This window comes from Musa acuminata, chromosome BXJ2-7, assembly GCF_036884655.1.
Source record: "Musa acuminata AAA Group cultivar baxijiao chromosome BXJ2-7, Cavendish_Baxijiao_AAA, whole genome shotgun sequence".
Lineage (NCBI taxonomy): Eukaryota > Viridiplantae > Streptophyta > Magnoliopsida > Zingiberales > Musaceae > Musa > Musa acuminata.
Genome location: NC_088344.1, coordinates 15,498,464 through 15,515,284, shown reverse-complemented (window position 1 = coordinate 15,515,284; position 16,821 = coordinate 15,498,464). Strand labels below are relative to the sequence as shown.

Genomic DNA, 16,821 nt, shown 5'->3' with positions numbered 1-16,821 from the left:
CCCACCACGGATGCGAAGCGCGTAGGAGGGGATCCGACCGTTGATTAAGTACCTGAGAAGTGATGTCAGGCAGTCACAACTGCTGCGTATTACTGGTAATATAGAGTGTTTCTTTTTTTTTTTGCATAATAAAATTATCTTTAAGGGAAAAATGAAACATGTAAACTCTCATCTCTAATAATCATTCTTTTTCTTTTAATTTTACACCTTTCGTATACCACTTCCACTACATGTTTTACTCACCAATTAGCTCCATATATAATATTATTTATGCTAAGATCCACATGGCAAGTCGATGTTCATGTCTGTTCCCAATCATCATCGGGTGACGTTAGTTAGTGTCGAATAAGTCGATGTTCATGTCTATTATTGATTCCTCAAAACTACTTGGCAAATCACTTTATAGGTTTGAGCTCACTTCATCGTATAAATCAAGATTCATATCACATCAACTTATAAACATCCTGATTAATCCCACATTAAAAATAAACAAGACTAAAATTGAATTTATAAGGATCGCAATTGCAGAGCCAATGCTGCCCAACCCAATAATCCCAACTCGCTTCCCACCCAACTGCAATATCACGTTAAAAACATGTGCACCGTACGACTAAACTACTTGTATAAAAAGGACTAGCCAGAATTCTGTGCTCATTACGGTTCAAGGTAGGAATGAAGATAAATCAACAAAATTGGATGGTTATTAGTCACAACCACTAAGACTTGCCTACACAGAACTCAATGAAATATCATAATATTAGTTGGTAGACTAAAACCAGTGTTATGCACAGGAGGGGCCAAAAAAAGGAGGCACCAGAGATTATGACCCTGAGCAACATTTGATTTTTGCTCATCTCTTTAAATCTAAAAATATTAATAATATGATTTTATTGTTGTTATTATTGTTGTTGTGCAAATCTCCATAACTACCACTGATGATAGTCCTCTTTATTCTCTACTATCAAGCATAGACACTTGCAATAAATTAAATTCCAACAAAAAATATATATGAGCGTCATAAAAAGGAGATTAAAGGCAAAACAATGACGCAAGAAAAATAATTTGTTACCTCAATTTTGCTATGATAAAAGGTTCACTTGAAATCATCATAGATGTTGTTCTACCGTGAATGGCTAGCGTGACTCTGCCCATAGATGCTTCCTCTTCCCTTCTCCTAGAAACGCCACTTGAGTCACTCTTCACCCATCCTAGAGATCCTCCGATAGGTTCCCAATCCTCTCCCAACTTAGCGAAAGGGCCCTTGTTACGATCAATACGGCACTAAGAGGAGGGGAGGGGGGGGAGGTGAATGGGCGAATTAGTGCAGCGATAAAAATGACGGTTGTGATTCCAAATCGTTCCGAATTGATACAAACATAATGAAGAAATCGTGTCGAGAAGATGTCGACTTGAAGTAAATGTGCAATGCAGAGTGCAGCTAAGTAATGAAAGTTACCAGTAAGGAAAGAACACATCGGATTTATAGTGGTTCGATCGTTATGACTTATGTCCACTTCTGATTCCTCCTCCGTCAAGGTCACCGGCATCCACTAATGGTCTTCCTTTAATGAGGCGAAGACCAACCATTCTCTTATAACACTTTCTCCTTTTCACAGGTTTAGGAGACAACCCTTACAAGCCTCACAACTCACTTGAATGATCACAAGACTTAGAAAGGGAGGAGGAGGACACTTAGCACTTTTACAACACTTTCACATCCCAACACTTCAAGATTTTTGTTCACACTTTGTTATATTTTCATGCAGAAAAGAGTGGGGTATTTATAGGCCCCAATGACTACAAAATTGGAGCTAAAAAGTGTCTCATCATGAATTTCTGAGGTACTAACGGTATCATCGTCATTACTAGGCGGTACTACCGCTTGACACCCTGACATTGGGCGATACTATCACTTGACAAAGCCTCGAAGATTGGGCTCTGATGGTACCATCGCTTGACAACATTAACTACTGATAGTACCACCGCCCAGACCACCTGGGAGGCTGAGCCTCAAGCGGTTCCACCACCTAACTAAGCTCCAGGTCACTATTTGAGCCATTAGTCCGGCCCAAACTAGTCCTGACTGGCCTAATTGGCCCCTAAATGAGTTAGTGGGATTACCTCTCAATCCTAACTCAATCTAATTTTTAACTACGATAATTAAGGCATTAACTAAGAAATCTTTGTCCGATATGTCAATTGTTCTTCCGGCGAAATCTCGACGAACTTCCGATGAACTCTCGGCAAGCTTTTGGCGAACTCCTAATGTATTCTTAGCGAACTCCCGACAAACTCTCAACGAGCTCCCGATGAACTCTCGGCGAGCTCCCGATGAACTCTCAACGAGCTTCTGGCACATCGTCCGAATCTTCGACGTATCATCCGATCTTTGACTCCGGCCCAACATTTGCTTTATACCTTATTCATTATCGTAGTTAATCCCTGCAACACTCTTCTCAACATATGGATTAGATCAATAATTTATTAATTGATTTCATCATCAGATTCAACAATCTCCCCCTTTTTTTATGATGATAACCAATTGATGACGAAGTTAACCTTAACTCCCCCTATCTATATATCATATTGAGATAAGGCAAACTTGAATTCAAAAGGAATCACAACCTTTGAATTCAAGTTAAACACTTTCGATCATAGTTATCAAATGCAATATATCATATCAAAATTTCATATGTTTGTGCATCATTATAGATTCAAATTAAAACATACACAATTTCAAAACATTACATTTCATCCTCACTTTATAAATGATACCAAAAATAAATCAACATCACTTTGGGCATAACACACATGATACTAAAGCATTCATGATACCAAAATTAACATCATTTTGGACATAACATACATGATGCTAAGACAATAAAATTTTAAGCATTTATCACTTCATGCTTGATACCAAAATTAAATCAATATTTTGGTCATGATACCATTCATTTATCATTTCTCCCCCTTTGTCATTAATAAAAAGGAGAATCATTCAACAATTTATGCAAGTATTTCAAGTAAATTTTACACTAACTTATGCAAGCAAATTTGTGAAATGAGAAGTTAACCAAAAACTTTGCAAGATAACTCCTTTTGCTTTTTGAAATTGGCAAGCTAGCATTATTGCTTAGATGTGTAAATTTCTTTCTTTCTTTTGTCAGAAAAATTAAAAAAAAAAGAGGAAGTAGAAGAAGGGAGGAATTCATTCATTATAAGAAGAACCAAATTCATGAAAATAAGTTTTATTGAATCAAGCTTCTACTAGAGCAAAGAGAAATGATTCATTAAAAAGTTTAAAATGTGCATACCAAATCCCTTTTCCTGTAAATAGAAGGAAGAAGGATTCATAGGAATTGATTATCGTATAAAAGATCAAGTCATTAATCTAAAGATCCATGAATCAAGGCTCTTCCTTTGCAAATAGAAGGAGGAAGGACTCATGATCATCACATGAAAAATAAGGAATCGAATAGCAAAAGTTCATGAATCGAATCTTTTCTTTTATAAATAGCAAGAGGAAGGATTCATACGAAACGATCTCGATTTAAAAGGAAAATTCAAGTTATGGAAAAACGAGAAATCCAAAAAATGTATAAAGGAATTCATGCATTCGGAAGATTTAATATGCCTAATTCTCTTCTAATAAAATCAAATTATTCCTCATTTAAAGGTTTTATAAAAAAATCAGCTAATTAATATTTTATATTAATAAATTCTAAAGATATATCATGATTATTAACATAATCTCTTATCAAATGATGCCTAATATCAATATTTTTAGTTCTAGAGTATTGAATGAGATTTTTTGTTAAACATATTGTACTAGTATTATCATATTTTATAGGTGTTAGGATCAAGAGCACTAAGAGAGGGGGGGGGGGGGGGGTGAATTAGTGCAGCGAAAAACTTTCGACGATTAAAACTACGTTCGTACGATAAGAGCCATTTCGGTAGAAAAGCCGATTCGTAAATCACTTTAGCTTGTGATCAAGCAAGATGTAGTTAAAGTGAATCTATAAGGGCAGTTTGCAGTTATGATGGAAATCAGAATGTAAGCGCAAACAGAAATATGATGTTCGTACGATAAAACTGATTTACGTCTAAACACCGATTCGAAAAATATTAAACTTTGAAACACGATCGTAAATTCGCAGAAGGCAGTAAGCTATTGAGGAGGTTTGCAGTAAAGATAATACGCTCAAAATAAATGCAAACCAGAGAGCACTACGATTTTAGAGTGGTTCGGTCAATCTTGACCTACATCCACTTATGGCTTCCTCCGACGACGAGGTCACCGATGTCCACTAGAGGCCTTCCTTCAATAGGCGAAGGCCAACCACCCTTTTAGAGTTTCACTCCTTTTGACGAGCTTAAGAGACAACCCTTATAGAATTTTCTCTCCTCTCTTGAAAGATCAGAACTTGGAAGAAAAGAGGGAGAAGAACTTTTAACTCATACAACACTTTTGAGCTCTAAAAATCACAAAGGAAGATCAGGATTTCGGTGGTTTTCGTTGCTCTTTCATTGCTGAAAGAGTGGGGTATTTATAGGCCCCAAACCAGTTTGAATTTCGAGCTCAAAACTGTCAATTCTCAGAATTCCGAGGTCTAGTTGTTGCACCACCTAGCAGAGCTCGGAGATTGAGCCTCTCGGTCGTGCCACCTCCTGTCAGGGGCGGTTGCACCTCCTGCTAGAGCTCGGAGACCGAGCTCAAGCGGTTGCACCTCTATTAGAGGCGGTTGCACCGCCCAGCCAGAGCTCGGAGACTGAGCCCTGGGCGGTGCCACCGCCGACCCAGGCGGTGCCACCTCTGGCCAAGAAATCTGGGTCCAAATGGGTTGATCCATTCGGCCCAATTTGGGTCTGTCAAGGGCCCAATTGCCCTAAGATTAAGTTAATGGGATCACCTCCCATTTCTAACTTAATCATCGTGCTAACTATGAATTTCTTAAGACATTTACTACAGCTTGCATCCGGTGCGTCAATCACTTCTTCCGACGAACTTCAGGCGAACATCCGACGAACCTCTGGCGATGCTCCGACGGACTTCCGGCAAACTCCTGGACTTGCAACGATCCACTTGGCGAGTTTCGACGAGCTTCTTTTGGCAAGCTCGTGGACTTCTCGGATTTGTTCTCGCAGAACCTCCGATGACCGTCCGGACTTCCGTCGAACTCTCGAACTCCCAATGTGATCATAGTCTTGACTCCAGCGCAACTTATGCTGCATGTCTTACTTTCATCGTAGTTAATCCTGCACACTTATCTCAACATATGGATTAGATAACAAATGACAATTGACGTCATCATCAAAATCCGAGATTCAACAATAGGTATGTTTTTCAAGTGAATTTCATAATCTTCTAAAGTGTTTTTTATCCAAATAATTTGTACACAACATGCACCTGTTGCTATGTACTCAGCTTCGGTTGTAGATAATGCAACCGAGTTTAGTTTCTTGGAAGACCAAGAGACAAATGCATGACCTAAGAGTTGACATGTTCCTGATATGCTTTTTCTATATATTTGACAACCAACAAAATCAGCATCGACATAAGCAATTAACTCAAAGTTTTTTGAATTTGGATACCATAGTCCTAGATTAGGAGTTCCTTTTATATATCTAAAAATTCTTTTAACAACTTTTAAGTGAGATTGCTTGGGATTAGATTGAAATCTAGCATATAGTCCAACACTAAATATGATATCGGGGGCTCATTGGTGTGAGGTATAATAAACTACCTATCATATTCCAATAAGTCTTTTGATCAAAACATTCTCCATTAGTGTCCATATCTAGTTTTGTAGAAGTGCTTATTGGTGTATTAATAGCTTTAGCACTATCCATATTAAATCGTTTCAATAGATCTAAAGCACATTTAGTCTGACTAATAAAAATTCTATCACTTAGTTGTCTAATTTGCAATCCTAAGAAAAAAGTTAATTCGCACATTAAGTTCATTTCAAACTCTTAGACTCATACTTTTGCCAAACGATTCACACAAAGATTCACTTGAAAAACCAAAAATGATATCATCAACATAAATTTGGACGATGAGATAATTATTTTTAAAATATTTAATAAATAATATAGTATCGACCTTATCTTTCATAAAATTATTTTGAATAAGGAAAGAACTAAGCTTCTTATACCAAGCCCTAAGGGCTTGTTTTAATCCATAGAGAGCCTTAGTTTACTTAAACACATGATTCGAAAAGTTAGTATTCTCAAATTCGGGAGGTTGTTCAACATAAACTTCTTCGAAAATAAAGTCTAGCCCTAGGAATGAATATCTACATACTTCCAATCCTTAGAGGTAAGGATTCTTTGGAAGAAAATGCATCTAAGTTGCTAGTGGGAGGAGAGATTTCGTTTAAATTTAAAGCATTAAAATCAAAATCATCATCAAAATCAATTTTTTTAAATTTGGAAACCTCATTAAAAACAACATGAATAGATTCTTCTATGACTAAAGTTCTTTTACTAAACACATGAAATGCTTTAGAAGTAGAAGAATATCTAAGAAAAATACCTTTATCAGATTTTATATCAAATTTTCCTAAGGCATATTTTTCGTTTAAAATAAAATATTTACAACCAAAAACTTTAAAATACGAAACATTGAGTTTTTTGTTATTCCATAATTCATAAGGAGTTTTGAGAAATAATGGTCTTACTAGAATCCTATTTATGACATAACATACTGTGTTAATGGCTTCGGCCCAAAAATATTTGGGTAGGCTATGTTCGTTTAACATGGTTCTTGCCATTTCTTGTAAGCTCCTATTTTTTTTTTTCAACTACTCTATTTTGTTATGGATTTCTTGGAGTAGAGAAATTATGATTGTACCCATTTGATTCATAAAAGTTTTGGAAATCACGATTTTGAAACTCACTACCATGATCACTACGTATATATGCAATCATAAAGGCTTTTTCATTTTGAACAAGTTTACAAAATTTTAAAAAATACTTAAAACAATCACTTTGTGTGCCAAGAAGTATGTCCAAGTGTATCTACTATAATTATCAGCAATATAAAGGCGTATTTGCTACCCCCTAAGCTTGGTGTATCAATTGGTCCAAATAAATCTATATTGATCAATTGCAATGGTCTAGAGGTGCTTATTTGATTCTTTGACTTGAAACTACCTTTTATTTGTTTTCCTAGTTGACATGCATCACACACTTTGTCTTTGACAGACTTGATGCTAGGGATTCCTCTTACAAGTTCTCTAGATGAAATTTGGGAGATTAGTTTTATGCTAGCATGACCTAACCTCCTATACCAAAGCCAAGCATCATCGCTTAAAGTCAAAAATCACATTTAATTACAAAGATCGTCAATGTCAATAGTATACATGTTATTATGTTTTAAGGCAATCATAGATGTATTTTTGTGTGGTCTTTCAATAATGTAAGCATTATTTTTAAATCTTATGATATATCCTTTATCACACAATTGACTAATGCTTAGAAGATTATGCTTTAAACCATATACTAATAACACATCTTCAATCAAGAGATTTGATTTGTTACCTATGGTTCCTTTACCAATGATTTTACCTTCGTTGTCGTCTCCAAATGTGACAAACCTTTTGTTTTGGCTAATGAGCTTAGAGAAATGAGTGGATCTCCGGTCATCTGCCTTGAACATCTACTATCAAGGTATCATCTCTTGCTCCTAACTTGTGATTGTAAATATATCTACAAGAAATGAGGTTTTCTTTTAGGTACTCATTTGATTCGAGGTGCCTCATTAACCGATCTACCTAACTTATCATTTTGCATTGAGTCATTTATGGTTCATTTAGGGACCCAAATTAATTTGTGGACTATACCTCTTAAATGGATATTTATGAGCATAATGTCTAAATTTGCAACAAAAGTTGCATTTGTTTCGGAGTGAAACATGCAAAGTTAAGCCTTTTAACAAAGATGGTTGACTTTTGGTGAGTGTTACTCTCAAAGGCATTTTCATTTCTTCTATGAACATGATCACTTTTTGCAAGGATCATGTTTAAGGATTTGCTTCATATTTCAAATTTTTCTAAGGTTTAATACAATAGCAAATTTTCCTTTTAAAGCATCTCTAATTCTTCACATTTTATACAAAGAGCTAATATTTCATTATCATGCTTAATATTTAATCTATTGAATTCACTATCAAGAGAGGCATGCACCTTTTTTAATAATTAATACTTTTTACTAACTAATTTATATTCATTAAATAAATCATGAAAATCATTCAACAATTCATTAAAGGATAAATGAGTTTCGATTGAGTTACTTACCTTGTCGCTACTTACCTCGTCGTCAAGCGCCATTAAAGCGTAGTTAGCAACTTCTTTGTTGGTTGGCTCCTTATCTTCAGATGTGCCTGAATCGTCCTAAGTAGCTTTTAGTACTTTCTTCTTCTTCGATTGCTTCTTCTTCGCTTGGGGACATTCACTTTTGAAGTGCCCCGGCTTCTTGCATTCGTAGCAAATTATTTGGTCATTTTTAAGTTCATTTTTGTTTTTAATGTCACGTTTAATTTTGTTCCTTTTTATAAATTTTTTAAATTTTCTTATTAGAAGTGCCAAGTCATCATCATTGTCATCATCACTTGTTTTCTCTCAAGTGGTCTTTTTGAGTTCTAAGTGTCAAATCCTTCCTACTCTTTGGAAGGTTGTTCTCAAGTTCTTCATATGCATTGCATGTCATTTTGTAGGTCATCAAAGACCCGACAAGTTCTTCGAGCGGAAAGTTGTTCAAGTCCTTAGCTTATTAAATTGCAGTTACTTTAGGATCCCAACTCTTTGGAAGGGATCTTAATATCTTGTTAACAAGTTCAAAATTATGAAAACTTTTACCAAATACTTTTAGACTATTGGCAACATCCGTAAACCGGGTGTACATGTCTCCAATGGTTTCGTTTGGTTTCATACGAAACAATTCATAACTATAAACCAAAAGATTGATTTTTGACTCCTTAACCCTACTCGTGTCTTCGTGTATGATTTCAAGTGTATTTCAAATGTCACAAGTCGTTTCGTAAATAGAAACTCGATTGAATTCATTTTTATCCAAAGCACAGAATAAAGCATTCATAGTTTTGGCATTCAAAGAGAAAGTCTTCTTCTCCAAATCATTTCAATCGTTTATTGAAAGAGAAGACTTCTGAAATCCGTTTTCAACGATATTCGATAACTCGAAATCCATAGAAATCAAGAAAATCCTCATTCTAGTTTTCAAATATATGTAATCTATTCCATGAAACATGGGAGGACGTGTGATAGAATGACCCTCTTGATTGCTGGCAAAAACATATCTCTTGGGTTTTAAATCAAATTGAGAGTAACCTTGCTCTGATATCAATTGTTAGGATCAATACGACCGGCACTAAGAGGGGGGGGGGGGTGAATTAGTGCAGTCATAAAAATGACGGTTGCGATTCCAAATCTTTCCGAGTTGATAAAAACGTAACGAAGAAATCATATCGAAAAGATGTTGACTTAAAGTAAATGTATAATGCAGAGTGCAGCTAAGTAATGAAAGTAAGCAATAAGGAAAGAACACACCGGATTTATAGTGGTTTGGTCGTTGTGACCTACGTTCACTTCTGATTCCTCTTCCGTCGAGGTCACCGGCGTCCACTAATGGTCTTCCTTTAATGGGCAAAGACTAACCACCCTCTTACAACACTTTCTCCTTTTTCACGGGTTTAGGAGACAACCCTTACAAGCCTCACACCTCACTTGAATGATCACAAGAATTAAAAAGGGAGGACACTTAGCACTTTTACAATATTTTCACACCCCAACACTTCAAGATTTTTGTTCACACTTTGTTACACTTTAATGTAGAAAAGAGTGGGGTATTTATAGGCCTCAATAGCTTCAAAAATAAAGTAAAAAAGTGTCTCATCCTAGATTTCCAGGGTACTAGCGGTACCACTACCATTCTTGGGCGGTACTACCGCTTGACACTCTGATACTACAAACGGTACCACCGCCCAATCTGGGTGGTGGTATCGCCCAAACCACTTGGGAGGCAGAGCCTCGGGTGGTTCCACCACTTGACTAGGCTCCAGGTCATTGTTTGGGCCATCAATCAGACCCAAACTAGCCTTGAATCAGGCCCCTAACTGAGTTAGTCAGATTACCTCTCAATCCTAACTCAATTTAAGTTCTAACTATGACAATTAAGGCATTAACTAAGCAATTTTTGTCCGGTACGTCAATTATTCTTCCGGCGAAATCTTAACGAACTTCTGGTGAACTCTCGGTAAGCTTTTAGCGAACTCCCGACGAAATCTTGGTGAACTTCCGACGAAATCTTGGCGAACTCCCAACAAACTCTTAGCGAGCTCCCAACATATCGTTCGAATCTTCGATGTATCGTTAGATCTTTGACTCCGGCCCAACATCTGCTTTATGCCTTATTCATTATCATAGTTAATCCTACAACACTTTTCTCAACATATGGATTAGATCAATAATTTATCAATTAATTTTATCATCAAAATCCGAGATTCAATAGTCCTAACCCTACTAGTGACTTCTCAGCCTCGTCTCAACAATGAGGTGAGGACCTCTGCTACACCGAAGGCATTTCACCCAACACCCAACAAGGAGGTAGGGGCCTCGGCCCCTTCCAGCATAACCCCAAGAGCATCTCTCTCCTAGGCAGGATTACGCCGTCAAGGACAAGGTTAGTTCGTCAAGGGCAGGGCACCACCTCTTGGAAACCTAACGTTGCTTTGGAGTAAAAGATTCAATGTATCCAATCCAGTTCAAAACTAACTCTAGACTTGAATGATAAAAAGGTGGATCCAACATGCAAAGCATGGAGGATGGGCCTGTATGGAAAATTCTTTGTAAAACACTCTCGCTTGATTCCATTAAACACTCCTTCCCTAAGTTGTGGCAATTGAAGAGATTGATTCATGTAATCGATATAACCGATGGATTTTTCTACTTTAAATTTCAATCAAAGGAGAGAAATATATTATCATCACAGGGGATCCATTGTATTGGAGGGGGTAGGCTTTGAGCCTAATCCCATGGAAGAAAAGCTTCCATCTCTAAGGAGATTGTTAGATTCATCCCCATCCAGATATAGTTCCTTGGGATTCTCCTTAAATTCTTTCGATTGAATATCCTATTTTAATTTGCCACTATGATCGACAAATCCCTCAAAATAGATAAGATTATATCAAGAGGAGAAAGGGACAAGTTCGCCATAACATGTATTTGGTCAACCTCTCTTCCCCTCTTCCACGAGGAGTGGATTAGGGCAAAGAAAGTTTCATTTTTCTACAATGTTGAATATGAAAATATGGAAGGGTGGGATATAAGGTAGAGGGTTATCTAAAAAAATTAACGCCGATGCCTAAATATGATGGTGATCTAGTGCCTAAGTTCGATAGGGTTCTGACGAGTAGTTCCAAGCCACAAGTGAGCGATGAGAAGGATGATGACTTGTATGAACCAACGATAATGGTCCAGAAATAGGGTAAACCCAAGGTTAAGGTGCATAATTCCAATCCTTTCCAAACTAAGGTGAACCCAATTCCAAAGGATCAAGAAGAGATCAAATCATCTCCTACCCTGAAAGTTGGATCGGAGGGTGCGAACCGCACCAGATCCAACAATGGTCGAACCCCACATGTCAAAAGTGGGATGCAATCCATGTTAAATACTGCATCGGTCACAGCGATTTCTCAGCCGCCGAAAGCTGCAACATGCCTATCAACCAATCTAAACCTGCCATGGGAGTAAATGCAAGCCAAGATCACAACTGCAGCTCGAGTCAGGCTCTAACCATGTTCTCAAGTGTTAGAATGGGTGCTACATATCCTGCCATCAACATTGGTGAAGGGCACGGTGTGAAGGAAGCTCTAACACCCCATATCCCAACCTGATCGGCTAACCACCTACCACCAACCCTACTCTTTGCAAAGGAGACATGGAAGTGAAATCTTCATCCACTGAAGGTTCTGCCTGCCATCAGCTCTATTTTAATCGCTAGTATGGTTGTCCCGACCCTTGGGACGTGGGCTGTAGGAAAGTTTTCCCCGATCTGGGGAAAATTAGTGGTACTATTCATTGCATTAGAGATGGCCTTAGGAGAATTGTCGGGTCCGGACAACACATTAGGTTATTGGATGACCCTTGGCTCTCTAATATAACCATAAACAAATGGACCACCTACTTCAATTGTGAGAAAGTTAATGAGTTTACATTTTGAACTGGATTTGCTGGAGAACAAAACTTGGAATCTACAATTGCTGAGTGGCATATTTCATCCCTACTTGGTTGGTAAGATCCTCCACTTGGCCCTTGAGTCCGATGAAGACAGTCGGATTTGGAGTCCTCACACCCACGGGTTTGCGACTTCTAAGAGCATTGCATTTATAGATTCTCGAGGGATACACAAATTGACCTGAAGGTTGTCTAAAGTCTAAATGTTCTCCATAGTAAAGCATTCTTATAGAAACTCTTATAGGGACGATTGCCTACCTCTTTGTGGATCTTTAAGGTGATTCACTGTTATGTTGATCAGTGTAGTACGTGTGATGGTGGCATGGATTCTACAGAACACATTCTCTTTTATTGTAGTTTTGCTAAATCATATTGGGATATGCTCCAATCTAAGTTGGGTTTTAAATTCTCCTACATGCCTGAATGGCCTAATGGAGGTTGGCTAAGAGAAGGGGAATAGTGAGGTAGACGTGTTACTGTTAGTATTGCTTCTATCATTGCAACCTCTATTTGGTTCATTTGTTTGGAAGAATAGAAATGATTCCAAGTTCAGCAACCACCATTCCCACTTCCTTTCCATTTGGTTTGAGGTCTTGTCCTCCCTCCAATGCAATGATTACCAAGCCCAGGTAGTGTTCCAAACTACCTGAATGCTCTTAGTAATAATGAATCTTCTTCTAACTATGGCGTTAATGCAAGTAGCAACCATTGCAATCTTAATGGGATCAACACTGATGTGAATGAAAGAAGCAGCACTCATCATGCCTCGAGTCCATTTCCAGCTGAGTGTATTCCTAACCCCTTAAAGAGTTCTTTGTGATGGGTCCTACTCAACACTTTGGATGTCAATGCAGGTACTGGTTATTGCTTTGTCGATGGGAATGGTAACATAATCAATCACAGAAGGAAGCAACCCACACCAAGCTTCAGCCCCACTTCAAGCTGAATGCTGGGCTATTTGGGATGCACTTACAAAAGCCTCCCAGCTGAACTTGAGAAACTTTACACTCAAATATGACTCCTTAAAGGCAGTGCTGATTTGCAATATGTCTAGGCCTATACCTTGTACCTGAGATTATATCTGCGAACACATATTTGAAACCGACTGATTCAAGTTGCTTGTCAGACAAGAATAATTTAATAACATTCAAGTTGAGATTTCCATCTAGGAAGCAAGGGGAAAGCACTCCTCAAGAAAAATGGAATGTACAAGAAATCTGATGCAAAATTTTCTTCTTACTCATTTTAACTTGACCAAGTTATACAATATTTTGAACAATTTTCCTCAAGTAAAATAAACTTTTGCCCATAAACTATAGCCGAGGTTAAGTATTTTAACTAGTATTAATTTACCAAAGTGAATTATGCTATGTTAAACTCTAGATGCTCTACATTTTACTGGATTGGCATGACCTGCGACTAAATGAGTCACTTTACATCCACGGCAACTAATAATTAGGAAAATTGATCTTGTGCCCCTTGAAAAGTACTCCAGTATCATATTTACTCTAATAAGAAATCCTTCAATTATTAAATTCATAATTCTTATTAATGTTAGTTCTATCATTCAATTGTTAAATATGATAAATATAATTCTTATTAAGGAATAACTGACAAATTTGTGCCCCAAGACATTTCGAAGCATGTAAAATATCTAGTCTTTCTCATGGTCTTCTTTTCATTTCTTAAATTTCTACTCAAGATTTGTCATGAATCGGGTTGGATCTCTCATAGATATCACCAATCTTAGGCTTTAGGCATTATTTCCTTTTTCTAGTTTATTCATATTAGGGGTCAAATTCCTAAAGCTAGATTGTGCACTTGATGTGCTTTCACTTTCTTCCAATGACAACAAAGCCTAAGCCTATTTGTTCTCTACTTGGGTGGCATGATCAGACAATTGTACTTACTCCTACCTAAGACACTTACGATACCAAAAAAAAAAAAAAAAAGAGTTATGCCATGCATCACAGGATTAACTCTCTCAAACCATAGAGACTGTTGTTGATTGCAACAAGACTCACTATCTCATTTGTGTCTTAAAACTCTCTCGAACCACAAGAATCGTTGCTGATTTAACAAAATAATTGACCAAAGGATGACTTCTCCCAATTAAACCCATCTTTCTCTCATTCAAGAATGAAAAAGTTAGAAAAAGTTCAAGCTTTTACCATACTACTATTTCCCAACTAAGAGTATGTCGACAAGTTCTCCACCAATGATGGATATGATATATTTAAAGGAACATTGTTAACCTATGCGAATTAGGTCATCTTGAGATAATAACTACGCTAATCAACACGCAAGAATCAGAACAGGACTGGTACTATCTGAAAGTTCAATCAACGATAGATTAGTGGTCTTTCTTCCCCATGTCACAATCAAACTCGAGTAACATTTTTATCAGAATTAAATCGTTGGAAATTTCTAACGAATTCCAATTGCAAATAATTTGTTGACGTCAGCAAACTAGTAATTGTACCGTTTGACAAGACGTCGGCAAGTGGATTACCTTGGAGGCGAGAGGGTAATCACCGTTGAGAGGCCAAAGGCCCCGGCGGACGTAGCGATCGGAGGCAGAAATGTGGTGCAGGATGTCAAGCAAAAGGCCGACGGCGTAGTCGGCAGCGTCATCGGTGAATGCAGAGCCCGCGTTGGTGACTGAGATCCCTAGGCGGCGGCAGGCGGCCAGGTCGATGTGGTCGACGCCAGCGCTGGAGGCGACTAGGAGCTCTAGGGCGGGGAGGCGGGCGAGGACGTCATCGTCGACCGAGGACTGACCGGAACAGAGAAGAACCCGGACGGAGACCGCGTGGGCCGCGAGGAAATCGAAGAGTGGCAGCGACGACTCCCAGGGCTTAAGGAAGCGGAACTTGTTGGAGAGGGCAGCGTCGAAGAAGGATACGAGTGGGCCGAGGAGGAGACTTTATTTTCATAAAATTAATGCATAAAATTGATTTTCGTAACATCGATATCATAAAAACAATAATAATAATAATAATAATAATAATAATAATAATAATAATAATAATAATTCTATTATTATATTAAGATTAGTGTTGAAATAAATTTTTACTGTTATCGAGGTAAATTATTATTCACTATGATTTTAGTTTTTACCTAAAATTCTAATTTTAGTGAAGGAATTAAGTCGAACATTAATAAGCTAATAGAGGAGGAGACATTACCTATAATCACACCAACATTAATAAGTTTTATATATTAGACCAACTTTAGATGTCTAGATTATTCGGTGAAAATTTAAATCCTCGACCTCAAGTGGCATGCACTATTATCAGATAAAAATATTTTTAGTATAAAATTTTATTGGGTAATGTTACAATTAATTTATTTTTCACATATATCTATCCCTTTGACGCCGTGTTCCATAGTGATATCATATGGAAACTACTATTAAGAAAAAGAAACCTTACCGTGGAACGTGTAGTAGTGCATTTGGGATTGATCGTCTTGATGTCTAGTCGACAAGACAACACTGTCAATGCACTAATAATTTAGTTGTACATTTGGTGGACATCAAGAATGGATGGAGATGACATTGTTGACCCTTTCTTGTTTTTACTTACATTGTTAAATGTTTTATGTTGTTTTTTCAATCAAAAAATGGTTTCTAATTTTATTGTCACACATAACTACTCCCAGCAAGTTCAAAAATTCTGCGGTTATGAACATTAACAACATCAATTATTATTATTTTTTTTTATTTTTTATTTTTTATTTATTATTATTATTATTACTACTACTACTTACTGCTGCTGCTATTGTGATGACATCGTGGACCTATTGAACGAAATTCTCTAGTTTTTACATTATTAATTTTTTTTTGTTTTTTAATCAAAAATAGTTTCTAATTGTGTTACGGTATCATACCTAATTACTCCTAGCAACATACAAAAAATAGAAAACATAAAATATTTTAAAATTCTTACTAGCATAAAAATCCTTTTAAAGGGGTAATAATGTAGATTAGACTTTAAATATATCGACTGTATAGGACAAATAACATATGTGTAATTTTTAATTATATATAATAGTATTTTATAATTATAATTGTGTGACTTAATTATAATTATAATTATATATAAATATAAAAAAAAATATAAGGATCTGATAAATATATTTTTATTAATTTTACTTTTAAATATTTTGATATATTTTTAAGTTTAGTTAAACTCAAATCAAATACAAACAAGTTTAATCAAAATGATAAAGTAGGTGCCAAATAATTTGAAATTTAGCTCAAGTTTTGATCAGCTAAATCAAATCCTCCCACCCATTTCATATTACCAACTAATTGGGCATTTACAAGATTACTAGTTGGGGATGAAAAAATTGTAGGTAAGCATTTTGATTAAAAAATATTTTTATTAAATTAAATAACGAACATAAGACTCAATTTATGTCAACATGATATCTATCTATTACTTACACAATAGTTAATCGAAATGTCTCAATACATATACTAATATTTGGTCGGGTTGTTGTTGTTGTTAACCCAAAAGTTTGCATGGATTTAATAAGAATGAAAACGCTTTCTTTTAATATA

At 36.5% G+C, this 16,821-nt stretch overlaps 1 protein-coding gene across 1 annotated transcript; it reads right to left on the bottom strand.

Moving 5' to 3' along the window:
* Window positions 1–448: 448 nt before the first annotated feature.
* LOC103991998 (glyoxylate/hydroxypyruvate reductase HPR3) lies at window positions 449–15,814 on the bottom strand. The gene is made up of 3 exons (XM_065115544.1): window positions 15,780–15,814; window positions 14,767–15,178; window positions 449–574 (listed from the first exon to the last, which is right to left on the bottom strand). The coding sequence occupies exons 1-3, from the start codon at window positions 15,812–15,814 to the stop codon at window positions 449–451; spliced, it is 573 nt and encodes a 190-aa protein (XP_064971616.1).
* Between the last annotated feature and the right edge of the window lie 1,007 nt (window positions 15,815–16,821).

Excerpts from the sequence above, each read along its gene's own strand:
- LOC103991998 (XM_065115544.1), bottom strand. The coding sequence starts at position 15,814 with ATGTCATCTCCATCCATTCTTGATGTCCACCAAAT. Across the intron at positions 15,179-15,779 it reads ATTCTTGATGTCCACCAAAT|TCTCCTCCTCGGCCCACTCG; the intron begins GTACAACTAAAT and ends ATGAAAATAAAG. Across the intron at positions 575-14,766 it reads ATTACCCTCTCGCCTCCAAG|TTGGGTGGGAAGCGAGTTGG; the intron begins GTAATCCACTTG and ends GTGATATTGCAG.